This window comes from Haemaphysalis longicornis, unplaced genomic scaffold, assembly GCF_048455015.1.
Source record: "Haemaphysalis longicornis isolate Haplotype H1 unplaced genomic scaffold, Haemaphysalis longicornis Haplotype H1 scaffold_256, whole genome shotgun sequence".
NCBI classification, from domain to species: domain Eukaryota; kingdom Metazoa; phylum Arthropoda; class Arachnida; order Ixodida; family Ixodidae; genus Haemaphysalis; species Haemaphysalis longicornis.
Window position 1 is genome coordinate 156,653 of NW_027526318.1, and position 26,706 is coordinate 183,358.

General features: G+C 46.6%; 1 protein-coding gene across 1 annotated transcript in view; it reads right to left on the bottom strand.

The window, feature by feature from the left end:
• LOC144172735 (uncharacterized) overlaps window positions 1-21,448 on the bottom strand; it is a 32,321-nt gene extending 10,873 nt beyond the window's left edge. The window contains exons 1-3 of the mRNA XM_077701348.1: window positions 21,200-21,448; window positions 7,886-8,053; window positions 1,967-2,191 (exon numbers count right to left, since the gene is read on the bottom strand). Of these exons, the coding sequence (XP_077557474.1) occupies window positions 1,967-2,191; window positions 7,886-8,047 (387 nt within the window). The 5' untranslated portion in view covers window positions 8,048-8,053; window positions 21,200-21,448. The remainder of the gene's footprint in view (window positions 1-1,966; window positions 2,192-7,885; window positions 8,054-21,199) is intronic.
• Between the last annotated feature and the right edge of the window lie 5,258 nt (window positions 21,449-26,706).

Consider the following 26,706-nt stretch of genomic DNA (forward strand, 5'->3'; position numbering starts at 1 on the left):
ACACTTCGACCGGTGCCGGTAACCACCACGTACTGTGTCCTATTCCTTCCTTCCCCGACTGACTTTTCACGTTTGTTCTGTCGCATTTGCGCTAGTTTCTAAATTATTCTTTAGCTCTGTATGGTTCCCTGTTATTCTTTAGTTTATCTCTGTCCATTGTGTGATGTCGATTTGGGTTTCGGGTATTAGCCTCGTGCACTCAGTCTCAAATCTTAATTGTGCATGTGGTGCATGTGAGCATGTGCACTGAAATAACGTTTTGCTTTTCGCCTCCATCAGAAAAGCAGCCGCCGCGGCCGGGAATCAAACCCGTGTACTCGTGCTCAGCAGCACGCCTAAGACACTGAGCCACCGCCGTAGGTAACCAGGACAAGCTATGCTTTCGCTTTGCATATCCAAGTTTAGATTGGCTAAGCCATAGACTTTTTTTTCCATATTCCACGTTGGAAGCCCCGAACGTACTTTTTGTTTATCATTTTTACCTCTAACAAAGCTATACCACTTAAACAGTTGCACACTACCCAGGCAGCAGCATGAAAAGTTTATTTTCGTGATTCCCAAATCCCTTGAAATTATGAAATATAAAGAAGACATTTAAACATACAATACACAGGTCTGGTGGCACAAAATACTAATGCACAAACGTGCTTCCTGTGCAAGAGCCTATTCTTCGACGCAGAGAAGGCCTTAAGATCTGCTTCAGCAAGCAACGTTCATATCCCGACGGTGTTACTTTTCTCATTTCGTGGATGCTAGCACTGTGTGGTAAAGATCCAGGAATGAATGTGTGACACTAGAGTGGGTGGATTTTCAGTTTTTGGAATATTCAAGAAAAAACATTGACTGGCTCACGCAAAGTTTTGCATATACGCAGTACAATAATCATATATGCTTTACAAACATCCCCCCGAATTACCTGACTCAGTATTCTGCTGTAAGACAGCCACCACTTATAGGGTGCACATCCTCTGGCTCGTGTAAAAGGGAACATTTGATATAGTGCGGTAACCACAATAAATTTACAACTAAATTGGCACAGCTGTTTGTATGCATACAGTAGTGTCATGTTTAGGCACTACCAGGCACCACATTTCAAAATTCAAAAAGCTTAGTGCCAAAGTAAAATTTCTACCTATTCTGGTTACCCAACTTCTATCTACCTTTCTGGTTACTCCACCAGAAAAAATGGCCACATGTTTTTGTTGTTGCAAATGTAGACAAAAGACAATAGTCGACTGGCGCCTCTGGCAAGTAAATCCCTCCCTTCCCTTTCCCCCGCTCACCTCTCATGCTGTTCTCATTCCTCCCAAGATAACACGCTAGAGGTTTGGTCAAGTCATTTAAATTTACCACGTTCCACTGTTCCAAGCCAGGTGCCTCAATGCTAGCACTGCCGTACGGCCGAGACGCACGTGAATAGAGGCATCCCACTACAAACGTTTATAGAACCACATTGCTCTACTCGACGAGCGTTCCAAGCAGAACGTGGAACCTCTCTAGAGGAACCTTTCATTGCTGTTGCCATTTGATTTTTTTTAATGCCACCAGGTAGCGCGGGCAACAGCAGGAGACTTTTCTCCAGTTGATGTATTTAATTTGCTGCAAATATTACTTATGTATTGATTTTCTACCTTATTTTTGCGTGATATCTTGTTCTTGTTCAACAATGTGTGCAAGTATGAACATTGACACCGGACTTGGGCGTTATGTCGGTTTACAAGACTATTGCGCAGTTTGTTTCACTTTGGTGGGGTGGCTGAATCGAGTCAGACAGACAGAAGACAGACAGACAGACAGACAGACAAACAGACAGACCAACATTTCTGCGTTTAAGTAGCCCAACAAAGACTATCGTCTTTAAAAACACTGGCTTTCATGCGAGCTAGAGGGCATGCACTTCCCAACGATTGGTTGACTGTCCCTTTGACCATGGTCATTAGTCCTGCTGCAATGGAACAGTATTCACCTTGATGCATCTGTGCTTGGCCAGCAGGGAGTGAAGCACAGTAGCGGCGAGCTTGGTGTGCCAGTTGTTCTGCTCAAACCGCCAGTCGAAGCTGAAGGCCTGGATGGCGAGCTGGCCAGGGGTCACCTCTCTGGCCTCGGAGGCCAGGTAGTGCAGGAACTCATTGATGGCCGGCAACTGCTCGGACACCACGGGGCAGATCTCTGTGTCCGTCGGCTCTTGGCACTGCAAGGCGGGAGAGAAAATGATTGATTGATTGGGGGGTTATTTGGCATAAATGTGCGCTATGAGGCACTCCATAGTGGAGGGCTTTAAACTAATTTTGACCACATGGGGATCTCTTATCAACCTATCTACACCCACTGCAGGGCAAAAGGCCTCTCCCATTAATCTCCAATTATCCCTGTCCTGTCCTAACTGCGACCAATTTATCCCTGCAAACCTCTTGTTCTCCTTTGCCTATCTAAACCTCTGCCGCCCCCTGCCACATTTGCGTTCTCTAGGGATCCTAGGGGATCTCTAGCATGCACCAAAATCTCAATACAGGCGTTCCTGCTCTTTGCCCCTATCGGAAAAGCAAAGCCACCATGGCCAAAATCGAACCCAAGTCCTTCGGCTCAGCTGTACAGCGCCTTAGCCACTGAGCCACCGTAGCAAGTGCCGCTTTTTTGTCTGCTTTTTCTCAGAGAGGCTTCAAAATGTACACTCACAATGTCGCTGATTTTGTCTGTTTGCTTTTATATTTTGCTTCCCAATGTGCTCTCAGAAATAAAATGCATTGTGCATGAGAACACTTGATTGATTGATTGATTGATTGTAGGGTTTAATATGCCGACGAAACGCAGGCGATGAGGCACGCCGTAGTGAAGGGCTCCGGATTAAATTTTGACCACCTGGGGATCTTTAACGTGCGCCGAAATCTCGTACCCATTGCCCGTTGAGCCGACCAAAGTTTGCTACCAAGTATTTTAGTAAGGCGCCAAATTTTTGCTTCATATGTCATCACCTCACATTGATTTATGAACTTGCCACTGAAAGTTCTGACTGGCAGGCCTGAATCGTTTAGTCCGCAGGCTTTCAAGTCTCTCCGAAAGTGGACTGCGTAAGCGCTCGCTACAACATGCGGCCAAGTCCAAAGCCAACGCCCCCGCTTCAAACACAAAGCAAATGCTGTGTGCCCAGAATGCAATGATAGTTCAATCGGATAGGCACCAGTTTTACTAAGGGACCCAAGTTCAATTACGACCATGACATTACAACCATTTTTTTTTCTTCGAACTGGCTGCACAAATTGTTTTCCACTGCTGCTAACCTGTACCCCACCGGCCCAGTGGTTAGGTCGCTGGTTTCATGGTGTAAAGGCCCTGGGTTCGATTCCCGGGACCTTATTAACCACATTTTTCATGAGGCTTTGGTGGTTTTCTCTCTACGATGGGCAGATTTGTGTTGGCCTAAACAGCTTTGCTGTTAGTAATTGTGCTATTTTCAACACTACGGCAGACAGTTGCCTCCCTGAACGGCTGTTACAGCAGGTCACAACAAGCACAAGAACTGCATGACAGAAGAACTGCACCTGAGGGAACACGATATAGCGGATCTTGGAGACATTACTAACAGGTTACTTTATGAAAGCTGAAAGTGTTACAATAAAGCATCTAAATACAGTCGGCATGCCAAGGTAATAATTCCAGAGGTCTAGGCCATTTAATTTGCTCTCTCTGGATTAGTTGCTTCATCGTTAATTATTTCCTAATTGCATTGCAAATGGGAGGTTGTAAATATTGGAAATATTGTAAAGCTGTTGGGGAACACTGAAGTAAAGCCCCCATTTCCCCACCTATTGCCAGAAAAAAGTCAGTATTCTAGCTGTGGAAAATGCAGTACTAAGAACAAAACGCAGCATTAATACCGCTACTGCTTGCACTCAATCACTGGAAGATATACTGCTTTGGAAAAAAAAAAGATGAATACTTGCTCCCAATTGCACTCAGACACTTGGAGAGAGGCCAATACACAGCACGCCGCCATGAAATAAAAAGTTGCGGTGGATTTCATAAAGTGATCAACGGCTTAAAATTACTAGGAGATTGACAGGTCGAACTGTAGGCTTTGCGTTCTATACACACTATAAAAGCACTCAATGGGTGTGCCAAATATCAAAGTGTATGAAGTTTTCAAGTTTTGGGTTTTGGAAGGTGCTGAAGTGGAGGGCTATAAAAAATAACTATATGGGAATCCTTAAAGGAGCCATGAAAACAAAATGCAACCTTGTTTAATTTGGAAGACCTAAACTTTGGTAACTGAGCTCCATTCTAGACAATACTTTTCACTGACAAAATGCAATACTGAAAAAACTTTCACATTGCATGATAAGAGGGGATCAGCAGTGACAAATTAGAGGGAACGCTAAAAATAGCATGTCAACTGCACATTAAAATTCTTGTGAAACAAATGAACAAAGTTTGAGGCCCCACTGCTATCGCCCAGTCAGGTTTCTTAGTGGTGGCTTTGATTGGAAGCAGCCAATTGCACAAAAGACAACAAACAAGCGGCCAAAAAGCAGCCTGGGAGTTGCCTGTTTGACCTGTAATCTTTAGCATCTAGCTTATTTGAAGTTTGCGACAAAATCGACATATTACTAGGAGTCTTCAATGAGCCTAACATATTTTTGTCTTCCTGAATGCTTTAACATATGCCGAAATCTCGATGCGGACATTCCCATTGTTTGCCTTTACTGGAAAAACGGCCGGCACAACAGAGATCACATTTGTATCCAGCAGAGAATTAAAGGGACCCTGCAACACTGAGCAGTGCAAGTAAACCTGCGCGACATTTACACTGCCAGGAATACCAAAGCCAAATATTACACGAGCACGTGAAGCGGTGAGTGCTGAAATCTGTGAAAGATGAAAAACCAATCGCACTGTCTTCAATTTTCCTCATTATGCACTCCTGGCATGGCCTAAACGACATCAATTAGGCCGTGGCTGTCCTTTGGCTGTCGCTGATCAACTTCGTGGTTTATTCCTTGCATTTCCTGTGACGATCTGCCGTTGTCGGCGCTGTGTACCAAGCTCTTCTATGCCTGAACCTGTAGACAGTTTTGGCATTTCCTGTGGGTTTTGAGTGCGCGCGGAGTTCAACAAGGCCACTCGACAACAAACGTTTATTGCTTAAAAAGCGCCCTACCAGCCTGAGCGCGCACTTGCGAGCAGGCGACAATGCCTGCTTTTATGTGGCACCAGACTAGAAATAGACCCCTCCACGTTGCGGATAAAAGGAGAAAACTCCCCGGCCCGTAATATATCGAAGGCCGCCGAAGAAAACGCCGCGAGCCGCCCGCCCTACCCGGGAAAGAGCACGCAGCTTTGGTCGGGCTGTCCAAGGTCAAGTTCAGAGGGAACAATTACACACGATTTCTCATCGCGCATAATTCTTGCGGGAGGAGATTGCTCGGATAATAGACTGTACCCCAAAATACATTCTGAATATTCGACGGTAAGTGTTGCTACTCGATAGTAAGTTGACGGTACCCTCCTTTAGAAAATAACATGCTTCTTAAATTCGGTATGGGGGGAGTGGGGAGATTAGAGGTAAAGTAGGACTACATATGTGACTGCATATTGCGAGATTCAAAGGGATGTCGGGGCATTATTCATATACTTTCACGTTCAATTAAATGTGCGAAAAATGAAGAATCATGTGGCGTAGCTGCATTGTGCTATAGTGGAGGGCTACAAATTCAATTATATCCAAGGCAGTTCTGTTTTGCACTGTAATGACACTACCCACTGTGTCTTACTGTATGGCCATGACAAAACTAAACAGGGCATGCTTAGCATGCAGCTGTAACGAGACTCCACTGAACCACCTTAAGCCTTGACAAAATTCTGTGCCCCAACCAAGGACAGTGAACCCCAGTGGTAGTATGTCTCAGACCAGAAGCCAGAGACCCGATAAGAGGGACTTTTTAAATGTAGCACTTCTATATGGACTACTTGATGCGTCACTTCGCCTCATAAAAATGCTTTAAAAGGTGCTAAGGCTTCCACAGTTCGATAACAGCTTGTGCTGTCTTGCCAGCAACGCATGTGTGCAGAAGTGAAGCCATCCTTAAAGGAGCCATGAACACAAAACACAAGTTTGGTTCATTCAAAAGATTGCCTCGTTAGAATCCCTGACACCACTTTTAATGTAAACTTCGCTCAGATAAGCAGTATAATAAGGAAAAAAGGGACAGGTTATGCGACCCATTTCCTGCAACAGAACCTATGATGTCATACCAGCCAGCTCTGCCATTAGCAGAGGCCGGCAAAAGCAAACGCAAATTAGGCAGAGCTTATAAGCTTGCCGAATGAGCTATTTGCATTTAAATTTAGGCCACGTTTTTTTAAAGCAGTAACGGTTGGACCGACAGTGGAAGCTACAAAAGCACATGTAAACATGGAAGTACCGATGCGTGCTGCTGTTAGTGCTGCACGAACTATGGTTTAGCTGCACAGGGCTGCGGGGCTTTGAGGTTGTTTTAGACGACACTGGCCCATTGATGCAAGCAACGGTGTCTTACGTGACCATGTGTGTTGAGCGAGCACTGTTTCACAAAACGAATATTTTCTCCCAGAACAAAAACAAGCCAGGTTAAAACACGGTCAAAAACAAACCTGAGGCAGAAAACAGCTTGCCACGGTATGGTGGCGCCATCTAGGTTCCCTAACGGTAAAGAAGGCTTTCCAGTTGGCTGCAGAGGTGTGTTCCAGTGATGTCATTGCAGACCACGAAAACACGATTTAGCGGGAAAATCAAAATTTTCACATAAATTGATTAATTGCCGAGTGAATAAAACATCGTTTGCATCCGAACAAGTGCTGGGAACACTATAAAAACACGAAATCTTTGGAATAAAACAAACTTGCATTTCATCTTCATGGCTCCTTTAAACAGGCTGTGTAATGCAAAACAGTTTCAGCAATTATTTGACAAACCTCACTCAGGAGTCCCTGCCAGTTTACTCTGTGCAAGCCATACTTAGGATTGAGATGATGCTCTTGGTGCCATTGTTCCTGCATTGGTGGCTAGAGATTGAAGTAGCAAACAGCACTAATCTCAAGGCTCGTGGTTCTTCGAAGCACGTTGCTTCGGATGCTGATCGGTGGACCCTAGAGCCACTAGGTGGACCCGTTTCTGTTCACACAAGTGTCCAATAAACCTTGGCACAAAATAGTGTTACTACAATAAACATGCAATAAACCACCAACTGTGCTACCACCAAAGGGACAGACAACAGATCTTTGTGGAGTGCATGTCCTCTAGCTTGTATGAAATTCCGATTCAGCATTTCATGTAGTAAGGTGAACACCAGGTATTTCTAAATGAATCGGTGGAAATAAGTTTAATTTGGCACTAAACGCTCTGAACTCTGAAAGACTGCGCCATGTAGTGTGCAACACTAACATGCATATGCAAACAGCTGTCTGTTTCAGCAAGTGATTCAAAAACCATACAAGTTTTTAAACACCTCTTTTCATCTCGCATGCAGTTAAAAGTAGGTTGCACGCGTCCCACTGTTATAATTCCTTTTGGCATCATACCAATGATTTGTAGATCTAAAAATTTGTAGATCTGAGAAAAACGTTGTAGGGCCGTATTTAGATTACGTTACATTATGTTTAAGCTATGGTAAGATTTGATTACATTTAGACGAAACCTAAACGCAATCGCTTAGATTACGGTTGTCCTAAAAAACCAATCTAAACTGTTTTCTAGGAAAACCGCTTATATTTAAGGTGTTTTAATACAGGTCCTTTCATTTGATATCGAGAGCTTATACTCCCCTAATATTACACTCCCTAGTTACCTACAAAAACATTCCACCATGCATCCAGCAGTAACAAGCTGCGCGCAGGCAGCAAGAACACTTACGGGGCTGCAACCTAATTCCAGCTCAAGGCGGAAGTGGTTGACCGGTGACGCGAGGATGACTAGCTCCTTGATCAGTTTCTTGACCGACGGGATGCCTTTGTGGTAGCGCGAAACACAAGCGGCATACTTGTGCAGCCTCTTCCGCCGGTAGAGACGGGTCATCGGGATCTGAAAGTATAAGAAAACTTGTTTCCAGAAGCTCTTCAAAACATATTTGAACTGTGTTGACGCAATTTCGTTTATTTTTTTACACCTTAGCACATGCAAGAACTGCAGAGGTAACTAGGGCAGAAATTACACAATTGGCTTTACTTTAAAGGGGCAATGAAGACATCCTTGATCAATTTCAAGCTATCCTTTGACGACCCACTCAGCTCTTGTGATCATTGAGAATTGTTGGGGATACAACTTGGCGGTTTCTCGGCCTCGAGACGTTAGGATCTTGCCATGTTGATGCAAACGTTGCCGCAATTCAAGCAAAGGGAAATGAAAGCTGGGCATAATAAGGGTTGCCAGTACTTGCTACTTTGTAAAAATTAAAACATGCAAGTTTGAAAATAACAGGCATGGAGGAACAGAAGTTCCCAACGAAACTAAGGTGATCAAAAGCAACAAACCAGTAGCAGGGCAACTGTTCACAAGAAAGCCAGGTATGTGGAGTTTATTGCATGAAGCCATGGCAGAGACATCAAATGAAAGCAAAAAATAATAAAGAACTGAAAATGGCCATGTTTACGCACAAAAAAAAAGCGAGAGAACTTTCCCGAAACATTAAAACATCGTTGAGAAAAAAGCACATTAGCCATATTTGGGGCGAAACATCAATACATGGCATCAATACTTCCAGCGTTCTCTAATTTAAAATAAATGTGTATTTTAGCGATAGAAAATCAGAAATACGCGCTGAAAACAATATTTGTGGCCCAAAAGATACAAAAAAGGGCCCGCGCGGCAGCCTAGGCCTCGTTGCAGCATCCAAGTCCGACAGTAACGAAAGGTTCCGATAGATTGCGCGCGAGCACTGGAACGCGGCAAACTTTGAATCGGCGTGAGCAAACCGCGTTTATTGTTATTGAAGCGGCACGTGAAAGGAAAAAGGCTTAAAGCAAGAGTGTTCGTCTCGCATATCTCATCAACAGCCTACTTTGGTTCACCGCATCTCTCCCACTGACCTCACCGCCCCCGTCCTGCGCTGCTAGAATCCATTCTTTCCGGATAAATAATTAGTGCGGACGAATTAGCGTAGCTCGGGGGAGCGCTAAACTGCGCCAGTTGATTCCCCGTGGGATGAGTGAAGAATTGGCGCCATTTTTCGCACTCGCATTTTCGCATGATCAAAAATACAGCCCATAATGAAGGCAGGGGTGGTGTACATGACTATTGCACCGAGAAAGTGAAAGTAAAATCCAGAAACAACGCCAAACAACAATATTGAATTTTAAGGCAATATCGTGCGTGCGCGCGCACGCGTGTGCGAGTTTTTTGTGTGCATGCTTTTTATATTTTTACGATAACCTGTTATTTACGCTATTCTATAACAAATTGTGAAACCTCCGCTGATTCATTTTTTCTAGTGTTTCCGTCTTTGTTTTGGAGGGATACATGTAATCTATCTTGTAAGCTTACATTTATAACTTCTTATGGTTCTTTTTTCTTTCTCAATAAACGTTTGCCTCCTTTTTAAAATTGTGCAGCAATTATTTCTATTTACGGGAAATAAAACGATTGAATGTGTTAACTCTGCCAATTACACATTTTACGAAAAAGCCTGCGGGGATCCGGACATTTCAGTGCACGGACTTTTCGGTGCAGGATGTCTTGATGCAGACCGTTCTGTGACCTGAACCCCAGGATTTCTTTTAATTTAGCTTTAATATTTTAATTTGTGTACCTTTCAAATATTACTTTCGTGCAACATATTAAAATTTTAATATACAAATGAACAGCCCCATTTCTTTATTCTCAAGGTTACTGAAGCGCTTTGATTTTCAATTGACCCGTCCTCCCAGCCGCTCAACCGTGACGAAAAAAATGAAAAGGAAAGAAACCAAGCTGGCTTTAATTAAAGCACGTGTGCATTCACCTTTCGCGATTTTCTCGAATCACCCCGTCGTCGTTGCATTCGGTGTAGGTTCTACTCAAAAATAATCAGCCACTTACAGTGGCGTTGGTAAGGGGATTGACGGGGAGGGGGGGGGGGGTTGCTGGAGATAATGCAGAAGACCAAAAACTGGCCCATATTTGTGGCGATGAGGCAACCTACCTAGGCCTACATTTTAACCCACACAAATCTGGAGTCATGGTGCTTAACGAGGAAGCTCATACAGCACCAATAAGGATTCAACAGGAAGTCTTACCATTAGTAAATAAGTACAAATACTTGGGGATCTGGCTTAATGAAGGAAAAGGCTACCTGAATGCCCATGAACACCTCAAACTGAAAGGGAGACGAAATGCAGCAGTAATGCAACATACAGCACTTTGGGGATACAATAAGTACGAGGTAGTGCGAGGCATCTGGAAAGGGGTAATGGTGCGGGCGCTCACGTTCTCTAATGCCGTATTATGCTTAACTTGTCGGGACTGGAGGTTGTCGGGACTGGAGGTTAACCAAAAGGCAGTCGGCAGATTAGCACTGGGAGCTCACAGTAGAGGCCGAACCGCATGGAGCGTTTTTTCACGCGATTCGCGCGCGTCGGCGTTGCGCGTGCGTTTTTTCGACGCCCGCGTCAACGATCCCGCACCCGCGGCAGCATCTGCCTTGGCTAGAAATTGACGCGCGTCGCGCGCAGCAGTGGGAAGAGCCTGGCGACTTGCGCCAATGGGGAGGCGCACGCTTCCCTTCACGGTTTATAAGCGGTGGTTTCTAAGCGCTCGAGACAGCCGGCTGGCTCCGCGGGGGATGTTTAGGCTTACCACCCCGGCAGATATTGAATGGGCGCTTTCACTAGCGGCGCGGAAGATGTTTTATAGTACCGTTTTCGCCCACATTATAAGCTCATTTACCGCACAAGCAACTCCGTGCGTGCCTTGAGCGGCATTTTAGAGAGCGCTTAAAAGTGGTCGCTCGAGCTGCCGACACCACTTCGCGGCCGAAGCCGCCGCCATGTTGCTGTCGCCGGCCGCGCCGCGCCGCGCCGCGCGCAGCGTGCGGGTGGTTCCGCGGCAGCGTCAGCGCGCCCTGGGGCGTTGGCGACGCGTTTTCGCGAGTAGAAAACACTCCATGAGGCGGTACAAGGCGATATGGGTTGGGCTTCATTTGAGGCGAGGGAAGCGCAAAGTAAAATACGTTTTGAGGAGCGGCTTATTAGACATTTAGATGAGAAGAACTGGGCAGCCAGAGTGCACAGGTACGTGTACCTTAAAAGTGTGGACACGCAATGGCGGAAGAGGACGCGAAAGCTGGCGACTCAATGTCACTTGACCGCAGCAAATAAACAATGGGTGGCAGTTAAAAAGCACGTGAAGTAAACAGAGACGCACATGTGGAAAGAGAGGATGGAAAAGAAGGGATCCCTGTGAATCTACAAAGCAAGCAAACAAGAGATCCGGAAAGAGAACTTTTATGACAATAAAGGTAGTGCGTTGCTCTTTGAGGCACGGGCTGGCTGCTTGAGAACTCGAACTTACATGAGCAAATATTCGTCACAGGATGAGACATGGGATGTGGCAGGGATAAAGAAACAATCGACCACATAGTAATAAAATGCCAAAAAATTCAGCCGGATAGAATTGAGGGGAAGTCCTACTTCCCGAAGCACTGGGCTGCGCAGTTGATGGAAGCATTAACTGGTCAGCAGTAGGTATTACTTAGCAGCGGCGAGAGTACTGGTGGAAAAAAAGCAGGGAAGTCGATAAAATGTCATCCCAACCAGGGGTAGCGGCAGGACAGAATTAAAAAGAAATCCGAGTTCAGTATTGACTAAATTTAAATTAGTAAGATAGGCTAGATGGCGCACGCGGTTACCCCGATTCAAAGTGGAGGCCTTTAATCATCATCATCATCACCAGCCTCCTATGTTGGGGGTGCCATTTGTGCCTTTCCACTGTGCAAAGTAGGCGCCGAAAGCTCATAGACGACTGTTGCAGCTCTCGCCACACCAGCCGATTAATATTTTCTTCCTATTATAATGGGAGAAGGGAAGGAGACATCTGCATCCAGTTAATCGCCGATGGGGCCACCGGGGCGATTCCTGGAGGGGCGACATCGGTATGACTGAGGCCCTTAGGTATGACGGCGGCGCGCGGAAGAGTGGAGGGGCGACATCGGTATGACTGAGGCCCTTAGGTATGACGGCGGCGCGCGGAAGAGTGCAGGGAGCAAGCTTGTTCCTTGCGATGGGCGACACTGGGACCAAGAACACTGGTTATTGCGTCCGCGGGGGCTTCTGCGGTGGCTTTTGTTGCGCACAAAAGAAATTGCGTCAAGTCGTAATGCATGTATACCTATAGCACTGCCAGGCATCCGGCCACAGAATCGACTTCGTCGGGACGGCCGTAGTCGAGAACGAAAATGGAGGAAGGGGCTTCTACTTGAGTGGTGGCACATTCAGCGAACTTCACAATACCTTAATCGCTTCCTTGGAACTGGAGTTTTGTGTACACGCACGGTCTGCGCTCCGAAGAGGGGCTTTGTGAGATACCTAACGCGTTCAAAGGCCATCAGATGCCGCAGCAACCTGACCCCAGTCACCCCTGAGAAAGAAAGCTCGGTGTGAAACGTCGGCTTCATGTATTGTACCATTGTTTGCAGTGTAATTATAGCTTTTCATTTGCAGCCTCCCAACCAGACAGATCGCAGCCATTGCATGTGTGGGTCGTACAAAGGAACAAATGGCCAATTGGCCTAACCAATTTCCCATTGGCTACGCTGAATGACGATCATTGGCGACGCCACAAGCACGTGTGCATACACACTTTTACAGATATTCTAAGGCACGTCATCCCGCGGCGCACAAAACTTGCACAACGCAGGCAGTTTTTTTCTTTTTTTCGCACCACCAGTGTTGGGAGTACCAAGCTACTTTGTAATAGTAGACCAAGTGATAGTAAACAAAAAACAAAATGAACATGATCAAGAGCGAGCTCTTTCAAAACGAAGTTTTACTCGTAAATTATTTTTGCAAATACGGCATAAGAAACTGCCCGAGAGTACAAGCTTTCGCGTTCCAAAGGCCTTTGAGATTCTTAAAGGTCGATTATCGTGCTCTTGTCTCAAACGGCATTTCAACCAAATGTTCTTGAAAGACGTGTCAGCTCAAAGGTGGCATTTCAGTCAAATCATGATATTCTGTTTAAAGGCCTTCGGAACGCTCGCTTTAGCATGGGTATTACACCATCTGGAGTTCACTCCACATGGCCGTAAAAATAGCTCGTATTCTTAAGCGAGACGCACCATCACCTTTGATGACCAGATTCTTGGTAACTTCACGTGGTTGTCTCGGCCACTAGTTGGAATTGCTGAATTTTTTTGCTCCCCGTTTGAATCCACAGGTATGTACGTGCATTGAAATATTTTTAATGCAGTGGTTGCTCAGCGGTTTCTCTAGCACGCTAATTTGATTCCCGGCCTCGGCAGCCGCATTTCGATGGGTGCGACATCTAAAGCGTACGTGTACGTAGACATAAGTGCAGAGCTCCAGGTTCTTTGAATTATTCCCTTCCCCCCTATGGCATTCCCTGTAATCGTATCTGTAAGGTTTGACCATGGAGGTCGTTGCACTGCGGGTGCCCCCAACGACGGAGACGCGGAGACGGCCGTCACCCTTCGGAGGGCCGCTAACAATTAGGCCGTCTCGACGCACGGCGCCTACGGAAACGAGCAGGGTCGTGTCCGGCCGGGGACAAAAAGGCGCCGCTCTCTTTGACAAGTTGGGTGGCGACGACTATGTGTGGAGGTTCTTCGAACGCACCTTGCTCGGTCGGGGAGTATTGTACCCGGCCTTGCCGTTTCTTGTTTTTTTTTTTTTTTTTTACTTTCCCTTCCCTCACCGAGGGTATTTATGTCAGGCCCGGCGAGAGGATGGAATCTTTTTGCTCTGAACTTCCCGCAGGTCAAGGGGACAGTCCCGCCTGCGCCGGCTAGACACCGGCAAGCTTCTAAGCCCCACTGCGGGCTAGTTCTGCTCCCGTTGTATATGCCTTGTAAATAATTCCTGTACATAAACTGTACATAGCTTGGACATCCGAGTCTGCCTCGTCCCTCACGGCGACACGACACACCGCGGTGCATTCCTGGGTACGGAGAAGACCTGAAAATTACTGTATCTTTGGTATGTTATACCCCAAAATATCAAATCTTGATGCAGTACACAAAACGCCATTAAAATTACAGTATAGTGAGTATCAGACCTAGCAAAACACCGTGCCTAAAACAATGCATAGAACATCAAGAAGTGCGTAAAGATAAACTCGGAACATTCCTTTTAGGGCGCTTTTCTACATTTCACGTCGGAACTATTGACGGCCGGGCCCAAGAAATCAAGCGCCAGCCCGGCCCCGCGGCATTCAGCCCGGACCCGGCCTGGGCTCGCCAATAATAGAGTTTGGGCAGGCAGGCCCGGCTCAGCCGGGCCCGGGCTTTCGGGTAAGCCCTTGCCCGTGCAGTACTCTAATACGCACTACTGGTTTAAAACAGAGATGCGCTGAGATTTATGCATGCCATTTGTGGTTGAGAGGTCACCAATGGGAAACATCTGTCGATTGAGCTAGCTTAACGGCAAATTAGTAAATAAATGTGGGAGAGGCAATGAAAGCAACACAACCAGAATTTTGGTAAAACGAACATTCATGGTTCGGTTAATTAGCTTTACTCGAACACTACTTTTTCCTGCCTTGGCTTCGGGACCAACCGTTCGGCTCATCGAGAAAACGGAATTCAGGACGCTTTAGGAAAGCAGCTGTCAGGCAAACCATGACAAGAAAGGCCAAATTCTTGTTTCTCTCGACACACGCCGAACACGAAACGAGAATAAAATCATGAGCTGTCCATCACGGCACTACGCATAAACGCCCCGTTCTAGTCACACAAGGGCTTCACACCACCCGAGACGACAATCGAATCGTATACCGAATCTCGAGATAGGCATGTCATAAAATACGCCGACAACGATACAAACACACCGACCGACCCAAAGGCGACCAGTCGGTCCTAACAATATTCGAGCCACGATGAATGTGCCTCTGTTAGTTTGTAGAGTATAATCAACTTCGTAAGGTCAACGAGGCAACAATAACTTCACACTACGTATACTACACGTATTTTGTCTCCCAGCGCTTCCCTTAGTTACACTGCATATGCGTGCACGGCTGGCACGCCTGTAGAAAATATAAGGCATGTTAAGTCTATGAGAGAGAGAGAGAGAGAGAGAGAGAGAGAGAGAGAGAGAGAGAGAGAATTCTTTAATGAGACCGAAGAGGTCAGCCCTGCAATATGCTGGGCTTGCTACTTCAGATGGTTGGTGAACATGTGACGAGGGTCATATGCTTACATGACTAATACAAATAAGAAAAAGAAAAAAAAACGAAAGAAACTCCACCAGACAGACACATAGATACTGAAGTTAATCTAGGAAACAAGTGATCAAAATTTCTATCGTAAAGCGTCAAATAAAAGGGTACGCAAGTCCCTTTATTTTGACAAGTGGACAAGCGACATGCTAACGATCTAAGATTTGCGATCGTATGTTTTAAGTAACGCAGTCTCTGAATATCAGCTATGCGTGGGGGCTCAAGGGAAGCTTAGTGCACAGCGTTATTCAAATAATCATCAGTTTGGGTGCCAGCAATATTATAATCTAACTTTTTCACCACGGTGGATAGATACCACGAGGAGCTAAGCCTCGGCTTCATGTACGCAGCAATCGGTACAGATGCGTTGTGCCAGTGTGGTCACGAGGCCTAGAGCGCCGGGAACTACGCACCGCTAGGATGTGATGGCTCGAAGCCTGCTGGATTTTTATTTGTACCTTTTTTTTTTTCTTTTTTTTGGACCTGGCATGCATGCGAAAATCGCTGCATTTACGTCGTTGTAATCTGCACACAGCCCTCCACTACTGCGAAATATTTCGACCTGAATGACGCGGCGATACATTTCAGTAGAAAAGTATCCTGTGTACTTTTTTTTTGTTTTGCCTGTCATCTTTCCTAGCTTTCTATACAGTCCTAGAGAAGAGGGCAATCGCGTGACTAAGGTGAACAAGTGCGGTTACGAATAAAAATGTACCATAAAAAGCGATTTCCCGAGATACGTTAGGGCTTCGCTCGAAACGCTCCGGAAAGTAATGCTCGTTATGCGAACAAAGAGAAAATACGACGGCGGGAATGAGCAAATATGCATTCAGGTACAAGTTTCTGCAGTATCGTTAAAATTTACATTCCCACCTCAAGCTACGTTTTTTTTATGAAGGCAACGCGACTTTTTTCTGCCCAGCCTGCCAACGCACGCAGTGCTTGCCAGAACCTAGCTTATAACAGATCAAAAACTTGATTGTTCGTCTAGCAAATCACTAGGTAGATAGCGTATATTTTGACAACGTTAATCACCCCGTGAAAGGGGGGTGCAAGCTACGCGATACGATATGTTGCACCAGTAAGACAAACCCACGGCGATGGTCTCGCGGTGCCACAGCGGCTGCCGCGGATATTGAAAGCACGTCACGGTGATGCGAGTGACCACATATGCCCGATAACAGAGGAAGGACAGGCATGCGCAAAGCGCACCTGCCGAGCAAGTTTCGTGAGCCTTGACCCGGCGGTGTGTGGCGGAAGATGGCGCAGCAATGCAGTTTTTGCGCCGCTGCGCCACGCACTCCACATCCCGCAAAATTTTGCGGCCGACTGTGCACTATTGTACAGAGCTCAAAACTGTCAACAACAACGCGCGGCTTTCGATATGTGCATCGCAACCTGCCGATAGCCAAAGCTATTGCCGATACTTCCGGGTTTTGGGGGGCAAGGTTCGACGCCGAAAGTCCCTCACCACAACCGCCGCCAAAACCTATATTAAACATTATCTTGCGCTGATAACCAGTGCAGTCTTGCTATCGCCTTTGGTATGGTTCCGATATAAAAAAGGGGGGAATGTGGGAACCATACCAAAGGCTAAAACGAGACTGCGCTAGCTATCAGCCTCAGTTATAACGTTTAATATAGGCATTGGCGGCGGTCGTGCTGAGGGACTGTTGGTGTCGGGTGTAGGAAAAAAGTTGGTCCCGAAACCAAGGCCGGAAAAAGTAGTGTTGTTCGAGTAAAGCTGGTTAATCGAACCATGAACGTGTGGGTTACCCAAATTCTGGTTGTGTTGCTTTCATTGCCTCTCCCACATTTATTTACGAATTTGCCGGTACGCTAGCTTAATCGACAGATGTTTCCCCATTGGTTATCTCTCAACAACAAATGGCATGCATCTCGGATGTTTCAAACCAGCGCATCTCGGATGTTTCAAACCAGTAGTGTGTATTAGAGCACTGCACGGGCTTTCCCGAAAGCCCGGCCGTCAATAGTTCCGACGTCAAATGTAGAAAAGAGCCCTAAAAGGAATGTTCAGAGTATTTTTACGCTCTTCTTGCTGTTAGTTCTATGCATAGTCTTAAGCACGGTGTTTCGCTAGGTCTGATGCTCACTATACTGTAATTTTAATTACATTTTACGTACTGCATCAAGATTTTATTTGTTGGGGTATAACATACCAAAGATACGATTACAAGGAATGTCCTAGCGGGGAAGGGAATAATTCATACAAAGAAAACAATAGAATAAAAAGTTATAAATGTAAGCTTACAAGATAGACGACATGTGTCCCTCCAAAAGAAAGACAATAAAAATGCCTCAAAATGAAGACGGAAACACTAGAAAAAAAAAGTGAAAACCTACCGCGCAACGCCGTGCGTTTGTACAAAAATACGGAATCAGCGGAGGTACCACAATTGTTTGTCATAGAATAGCGTAGGTAGCAATAAATTGTGGTAAAAATATAAGAAGCATGCATACAAAAATTTAAAAAAAACTCACACATGCAAGCAGAGTGTTGCCTTAAAATGGTGGAATGTACATGATTTCCACGCCTCCGTGTTGATGACCTGATAGCACAAAAGGAGACTTGGAACTCAATCTGGTATTTTTTTTTCGTAATCCTCCCATATTGACAAACGAATTAATTAATCGACATTGCCAGCCAATCAATTTGATTAAATTTTTTAATTGGTGTTTATCCCTACCATCCGTCCATCCATCAAACCGTCCGTCCGTCTACCCAATTTGCTTTATTAGATTTTAGCCTCCAGATGCCTTAATTTCTTGTCCCTTATAAGAATATTAAAAGCAATCATTCTATTCCTCAACCCTTTAGCTAAAACGCGAAGTGTGAAAATCAAAACCATGAAAACATTCAGATCTGTGTAATTTGAAGTGAAAAGCGTCGACATGGGACCATTTTTTTCCTTTTCCGGTTGGTGTCGAATATCTCCTTCCAAAACAAGGAAGCATCGGCAATAGCTTTCGCATGCCAAGCTGCCGCAGCACCGTCACCTAATCTCACTGGTCACGCCGGTGGCTATCCGCAGATTGTGCTGCAAGTGCATTGTCTAGAACAGTCCCTTTTCAAGATTTTCACGCGCGCGCCATGTGTCTAGATCTTGTATGTCTGAGCTTTTCGATGGACCAACCGTTAAAAAAATAGCTGGCGAAAGCATGATCCTATATTCGAAACTTCGGAAAGCTGCAAGGAGCGCGGCAGAAACTCCCGCGGGGAGAATCTCTCAGGGTCGACGACCTTTCAAGGACAAGAAGCGCGGGCGCCGCCGACTCCCCATTGTGTTTCCCCCCTGCGCCCATTAGAGACGAAAGGCGTAAAGACTTGAGACGCCCTCATCCGTCGAGAAGGGCATACAAGAAAAAAAAATGGTTGCTGCAGCCGGTCATACCGGCCTCGAAATGGCGACGCAGGGTCGTCGCGATTTTTGGACAAGCAAGCATGCGTTTCGGGCTGAGCGCTCATCGCAGCGGATATCTACGTCGCTTGAAAAGGGTCTAGGAGAACTCGTTGCAGCCAACTCGTCATAGGTGAATTCGTCACATAGGGCAAGTCGTCATAGGCCATCTCGCACTAGGGAAACTCGTAACCTAGGGCAACTGGACACTCGGCCAACCCGTCACAATTTACTTTTTTCGTCTATCATGTTCAAATGAAAGCGTACAGAAGCTTGTATAATTCTCATCTTATGCGTAAACATTCGTACACTCCTCCTTCAATTCACCACCCTTAATGTTTCCTTTGTCGCCTTCGAGGAACGCGCCAGCCAGACAGCGTGTCTTATTTTTTTTTCTTTGTGCAGCTAATTACGTGAGTCTTTTATATTGGATTTAGTTTGCCCGTTCTGTTTTTTCGGAAACGTTTATTTTATTTTTGCTAAATAAATGACGGCGCTGTTTGGGATTTGCGATTTCGTTTTGTGTTTTCGCTTTTTAGTGTTTTGATCTTTTGTTTTCATGCCTGCTGACAAACGATGATTGTCAAGCTGGGTAACTTTCGTTTTGTTAGCCAACATATCACCTATATATGGGAGCGAAAGTCAAGGCTGGACTTAATGTTAACCCCCCCCACACACACACGCTCACACAAAAAAGTGTGACGAATATTTTTTAGGAGGAGAAGAAAAGCAAAAAAAGAAACCGGAAGTTGTGCTGAAACCGAAAAGCCGATTTCAACCACCACCTGCAAACAAACAAGAGGCCAACATTTTGCCCTATTTATAGATATATACTCAAACAGGCAAAAAGCTCCAAAAGATAACGCAAAAAGAAAAAAAGAGAAGAAAAGGAAACGCAAAAGAAAGAAAAAGTCGACCCCCTCCACAGAAAAAGTGTGACGAATATTTTTTGGAAGGAGAAGAAAAAAAATAAACCTGAAAAGAAACCCCTTACCCAGTAAAAAAATGTGATTTTTTTTGCAACAAGAAAGGGACAGAGGAACATGTGTTAAAATAGAAAAAACCATTTCAACCACCACCTGCAAACTAACAAAAGCAGAGTACCGCCCGAACTCTGAAGAGGTCAACCTGGGAGTAATTATAAGATTAGAAGCCACTAAACTCCTCTCCCCATTTCTTCGACATCGGCCAAAAATGGAACGGCGAGACGACTTTTCCTAGCACGAGAAGGTCAGTGCTACCACTTTTCCTAGTACGGGATCACCTAGAACGAGATGCCCTCTTTGACCAGTTTCCCTAGGACGAGTTGGCTGCGACGAGTGGGCCGGTTCCCGCTTGAAAATAACTTGTGACTGGGTGTGCTGGCTGGGCCTAAAACATGGTTATTAGCGCAAATAAACAATAAACAAGTCACGGACACGCGCTGCGACGCCAATGCGGCAGCTAAGCAAGATGCGAATTATTTGTAAAGTATGGTCGCACTGCTCGCAAACCACATGCAGCTTATTTTGACAAAACACGTAGTAACCGTAACGAACTAACTTGTCCGGTTCATTACCTGCAGGATTTGAACTTCCTTCGAAGAAAGCGTTTGCGAAATAACAGATGGAGATTTTTCGAAATTCGAATCCTATAACTAAGCACTTCAAAATAACTGAAAACTTATTCATTTCACAATTTACGTGCTCCACTCTGGAGGCTACACTGCTCTCAGGTAATCCGCGGCTAACCACGACACTTCATAAAGGCTGGCGTACAGAGGTGCTTCCACTTGCACAACGGCGGATGTAAAAGTTTTTCCAAGGATCCGACGTTCATTTCAAATTTTCTTATCAGCTGGCCGCCGTCGAATTTCGCGGCGACTTTCGACGGTCACAGCGATTAGGTACAGATTACGCAGCTTCTGAATCTGGAGGTATCTACAGGAAGACTATCAACACAATGCCTCCGACATAGCTAGAAGAGAAATCGTGTGCTCCTGACGTTAATTTTCGTGGTGCCTGACGAGCTGTGAACCAATTTGTTTCATCAAAATGAACTCAAAAGAACATCGGATTAGCGTAATGTTATATAGGCGACCGCTTGTACTTAAAACAAACTTCTCAAGGCGGAATGGCTACGCAGATACGGACGGGTTATGCTTGCTACAACTGGTATTGCGTTATTCTGTTCCCCAATGATGGCGCATTGATGACCACAACAAGACAGTCCCCAGCAAAAAATTACTCCGCATGCAAAAAGCACAACTGCCTAAGACGATCCGGCATGATACGCAATGATCTATAAAATTAAAGTTTCCGCGAGCAATACCCTGGAAAGGTACTAGTCGGCGGCGGTCCGAGTAACCACGACTAGGGTTGGGAAAAAAAAGAGTTCGTGCACTTACGTTTCAGTGGACGGCAGCGGAGGGGACCACTACTCGCACCTACGACCGTCTTGCCACCGAATGAGCTCTCGCCAATCCGTTTGCGCCCAGCTAAAGAGTGGCGACCACAGCGCCCCCTTTTCGGGTCCACCTCCCGACTTTGCCCCGCTGGCGAACACTGGAATCGCCTCCGGCGGGGTCAGTCCGTCAGATTAAGCGCATGCCTTCGCCTTTCAAAGCTGTCTTTTCCCGGTAGCCGCTGCTCCCCCCTCCCCATTCACGGACACACTGCTTTGCTTGTCACTGCATGTCGGGAATTCGCGTGCCGGCACGTGCAAGCTTCACGCCTGTCGCCGCACCCGCCACCCTCACCGAAAGGGAAAAATAAAAGAAAATAATGGGTTGGGTCAAAGTCAAGGGGGCTTTGGTTGGGTTCGTTTTGCGCGAAGCTTCGCGATTGTGGGGCGCCGGGAGGTTGGTCGAAGGTTAGGAAAATTTCAAGAAAAACAGAGTTTTATTCTTTAGGCCTCTTCGATTTAGCCTGCACTTTCTGCGCGCCAGCTCAGCGCAGCCGCCGCCTTTTGCAGAACCGGTCCTGCACTGGCGTCGTCTGCTGCTGCACCTCCTCCATGGGAAGTCTAGGAAAAGCCGTGAACTCATCCTGCACTGCAGGCGCCGCGCGCTGCACTTGAAAAACGAAGAGGCGAGAGCTGCACTACCTGAATGAGTGCAGCAAGTCTCCCAATCGAAGACACCTTTTAACAATGGACCTTTTTCCAGTAGCGATCTGCGCATGCGCGGGCTGCTGGTCCGCCATTCTTGGCAGTAGCCTCCGGCAAAATAAACAAAAGGGCGCCCCCCCCCAGCTTTCTGTTTGGGGAGAGGCTATGCTGTCCAGAGCTGCGCGTTTTTATTTTTTCTCTTTCAACAGCTCGAAGTGGGTTCGTAAGTGCACACAAAAAGGGCTTTCTAGGGAAAGGGGCAAATACATTTGAGGCTGACACTGGAAGCACATACAAGCCAGTGGGGGAGTAACAAAAATGAAAAAAAGTAAAGAAAAAGGGGCGCTTCAACTACTGCGAATTAGTCACGGGAACGACGCCTGCTACGGTGACATTCACGTGAAAGGCACGGGTGACCGGTTGGTGCGGAAGGGGCTACAGTACCAGGATATTTTTTGTGGACGAGTTCTACGAAAGCTCGACGTTTTGTGGGCGTGCATTGCTGCCAATTTTAGTTCGGCGTGGCGGCCGCTAGGAGGATCGGTACTGGAAAAAGGTCCATTGCGCCGGGCAGCGACGCCTGAACAAAGAAAGTGAGAACTGCACAGAATAAACGAGAAAAGGCAGGCGTAGTGCACACAACTGGCTACGCCACCATGAAAAACGACAGTGTTAACCCCAATCCCACGCCAGACATGTTCGAGGACGCGGAATGCTGCTGTGCTATGCTACTAATCTCCCGCTCGTGCCAAGAGTGCGAAAAATAGTGAATTGGTTCCTGTGCGCTTGGTGAAGGATTCGACTGCCTCCCACGGAAACTGCATTTGCAAATCAAGCATTGTTTCAGTCCAGTCTGGCGAACGCAGACATGAGAAGTGTAAAAAGATACGACGCCCGAAATGGGCAAACACACGCGGTCGGCGGCACATGCGTAACACACCCCGACATAGAAAAGGGGCCAGAAGAGCGTCTTTCTGATCTGCGCAAACGCGATGTGATCGCTTCGCCTTTCGACAGGCCGCCAGGGTCAAGCAGGCAAAGATGAAACAAAAGATGTGATCATATCACACACGCTCAGCTGACAAAAGAAGGCAATCAGTCCTGGCCCATATGTCTCATCGGCGCCTTTCTTTCCTCGTGTCGTTGCCAGCCCTTCCACTTACTGAGTGCCGCTAATCTTGAAAGATAATGGATTCTCCACCGATAGTCCGGTCCTGCGTGACGCATTTCGGGCACTGTCTTTACTTCCAGCGGCTTGTACCAAGTGCCTTCACCCCCTGTCACCAAACAAAGAAGGGGGACTGGTGTCACAGCTTTAAATAATGCCACCACAAAACGCATGGGCAGGCTTTCGCGATGTTGCCATTGATTGATTTGATTGATTGTGGGGTTTAACGCGCCGACGCAACGCAGGCGATGAGGCGCGCCGTAGTGGAGGGCTCCGGATTAATTTTGACCACCTGGGGATCTTTATCGTGCGCCGAAATCTCGTACACACGGGCGTTTTTGCTTTTCGCCTCCATCAGAAAAGCGGCCGCCGCGGCCGGGAATCGAACCCGCGACCTCGTGCTCAGCAGCGCAACGCCTTAGCCACTGAGCCACCGCGGCGGGTGTCGCGATGTTGCCACAAAAGAAAAGTTCGAAGTTAGCTTTCAGGAACTGAAACTGGGTCTAGGACATTTCGGCCACGGAATCATCGGTGATTGCTTGTTTGAAACAGACGTTATATTTTTATTTCCGCATAAGTGAGTGATGAACCATAATCTAGCGCAGTGATTGCATCTTTACATTGATGCCGTGTTTTTGCTAGAAATTGAACATTTGTATATTTTAGTTTACTACCTTGTTCAGAGAACACCTGTTATGCAGCCAAGTGATTGAATTCTTTAGCACATGTTTTTTTTTTAATCGACGGCAATGCGTTAATTCATATTCGCTCCTTTCTGCAGCACGCAAATAAGCTCAGACAAATAGCGACTGTTTACGATACTGAATGCATTTTTATGTAGTTTTCTCTTAATGAAAGGCACACTTTCACTATCCCAAAAAAGCAGCTTTACAAACATTCGGTTGCCCCCCAAAATGAAGACAATCTTATGAAAACTTTTATCTACTCTGCGCTGTCACGCTAAAATGAACTTGCAAACACGGTTGTTGCTAGCTTTTTTGATATTGCCGTGGAGGAAGAACGGGCCTTTCTGGAAACAGCTGATAAAGCTCGAACGGGTTGTGCGTACAAATGCACGCGTACTTTCATCTCGTTGTAATTCTTTGTCCCAGCCACCACCCAACCCCTCCACAGCCTCGTCTTTAGGTTTCAATCTCCCGAAAATTTCTTTTTCACTGGTATTACTTTCCGTTTTCCCTGAAAACCTTACAGACCTCCGAAGCGTCACCGCATTGATGCAAGATAAAGCTATACCTTCACATTGAGCTCACACAACCTCCCGAATGCGCAACAAAAAGCCACCCGTGAGCCGAACTTGAAGCCGCTCAGGACACAATGACCAGTATTGCTGGCGCCTGTCACCCCCATAGGAAAACAAGCTTGCAGGCTACACCCTTTTGCGGCGCCCTTCTCCAGGAATCGCTCTTTCTGCGCCTTCGAACGCCCCGTCGGCAATTAACTCTTCAAGTCGCGCATATTATGGGCACCCCGGTCCCGGACATACCTCGCTTTCTTCTATTACAAGAAAGAAATTGAATAGGCTGGTTGGACGAGAGTTGCGACAGTCGTCTTCAGGTTTTAAACATCCAGTGTACATATCGGAAAAGCACAAGTGACACCCCCCTCTCTCTACCAAGGCGGTTGGTAGCCAGCGGTGCTCAGCCCTTCCCCCCCCCCCCCCCTCACCTTTAGTAACGCCACTGTAAGTGCGATCGTTGGTTAGTTCTTAAGTAGAACCGACACTGAATGCAACGAAGACGAGATTGATAAAATAATTAAAAGGCAATACAGACGAGCTTAAGCTGGATAGTTTTCTCTTTTTTTTTGTTCGTGGCAGTTTGGCGGCAGCAGCATCTTGCAGCAGCATCTTGCAGCGTTGGGTGTCGTGAAATCAAAGCGCTTCGGTAACACATAAAGTATTAGGGTTGTTCCCATGAATGTTAAAATAAAGCAAAACTTCGAACGGAAGTAAATTAACAACGATAATTTTTATCATTGCCAACTGGCCTATGATTTTACAAACTGGCCTATGACGAATGATCCTATGTGACCAAACGGCCTATTACGAACCGACCTATGACGAATGATCCTAAGTAACCAAACGGCCTATTACGAAACGCCATGTGACGAACGGCCCGTATCCCATTCCTTGCAAAGACTGGTCACTTGCGATTTCCCGATGATTCTGCTGGAAATTATACTTATCATAATTTGGTCGGGTTTTATTCCTATCAGAGATAAATGGCACCTGCAGCTCCCCACCATCAGTATTTTTTTTAAAGAAGATGGTCTTTCTTGGGCTCATTAAACGCGGAAAAATTGGCCTGTCTTTATGTCAGTTTGTCTGCCTGCCTGCATGTCCCTCGATTCAGCAGAGGTTGAACGATGCGTTTATAGGTAGCATTTTATAAACGCGTTGTTGATTAACGTGTTGTGGCTACATGTCCTGATTAGCTCGCATCATACATTCGCTGGTACTTCAAACGTTTCGGGGCCCGTAAAGGCCGCGGATCTGTCAGTCCGCTCTGGTCATAAGCCCCCCTTAAACCGTAAATCACGAAATTTTCACAAGTCATTGCAAGCAGCGACTCTTTCTGGCATTTTCTAAACCTTCGCTCCCCCTCCCCCCACAGCTACAGAAAAACTGCCCACCTATGATTTTGACGGTCGACATTTGTGTGTGGGCTTTTCAAAATTTACTTTTGTTGAACAATTTAAAATTTCATTATGCAAATGAACAGCCCCAATCTTTTATTCTCAGTGTTGCTGAAAATTTTGAACAGAGTGGCTGTTCGTTGATTTTCCGCCTTGCGCGTCTCTTTGCACTCTTCCGGGTACGAGGCTTCCCGTCCACAAAGTAAAATGAGTGCCATGAAGACCGAAGTTCGAAGTATAGCAAGAAAGGATATGCGCACTTATTTACATTCGTACAAAATAATTTAAAAAAGAGGGAAAACATTGGGATTGACTACCAGGGAACGAATCCCTCTTCGGCGAAGCCGATGGGGCAGCGCACCATACGCAAAAATACAGAAATACTCAAATATTCGCCCTCTCGCCGGGAAGGATTTTTCATCTACACCCTCGCGTTTCCCATCCACGTCGTCGCCAACGTGATCGCTTCCGCTTCGGTGCATTCTGCGAAAAAAACCGTGCCTTGGCCCCCGGAATGGGTTGCCTTGGCTAGCTCAAGCTGCAGCGCGTAATTAACGCCACGAATGGCAGCGGGGGCCCGATACAAGGCCGAGCGTTGCAGGCGAGCTTCCGCGAAAGCAGGCGCCTTGCACGCTCCTTCCCTACTTCCCGTGCGGGGGCCCGATACAAGGCCGAGCGTTGTAGGCGAGCTTCCGCGAAAGCAGGCGCCTTGCACGCTCCTTCCCTACTTCCCGTGCGGGGGCCCGATACAAGGTCGAGCGTTGCAGGCGAGCTTCCGCGAAAGCAGGCGCCTTGCACGCTCCTTCCCTACTTCCCGTGCGTCGAGAGGAATTCGGGGAAGACAGGTAGGTGGCTGACTCCGGGAACAAGCCCACTCGTCACAAGCCCGCTCGTCAAGCGGGATTCACACGACGGAGAAACCCTCTCACGGAGGCGGACGGATATGTGACGTCAACAGCACGTGACGGGATTAGCCGGCCTGG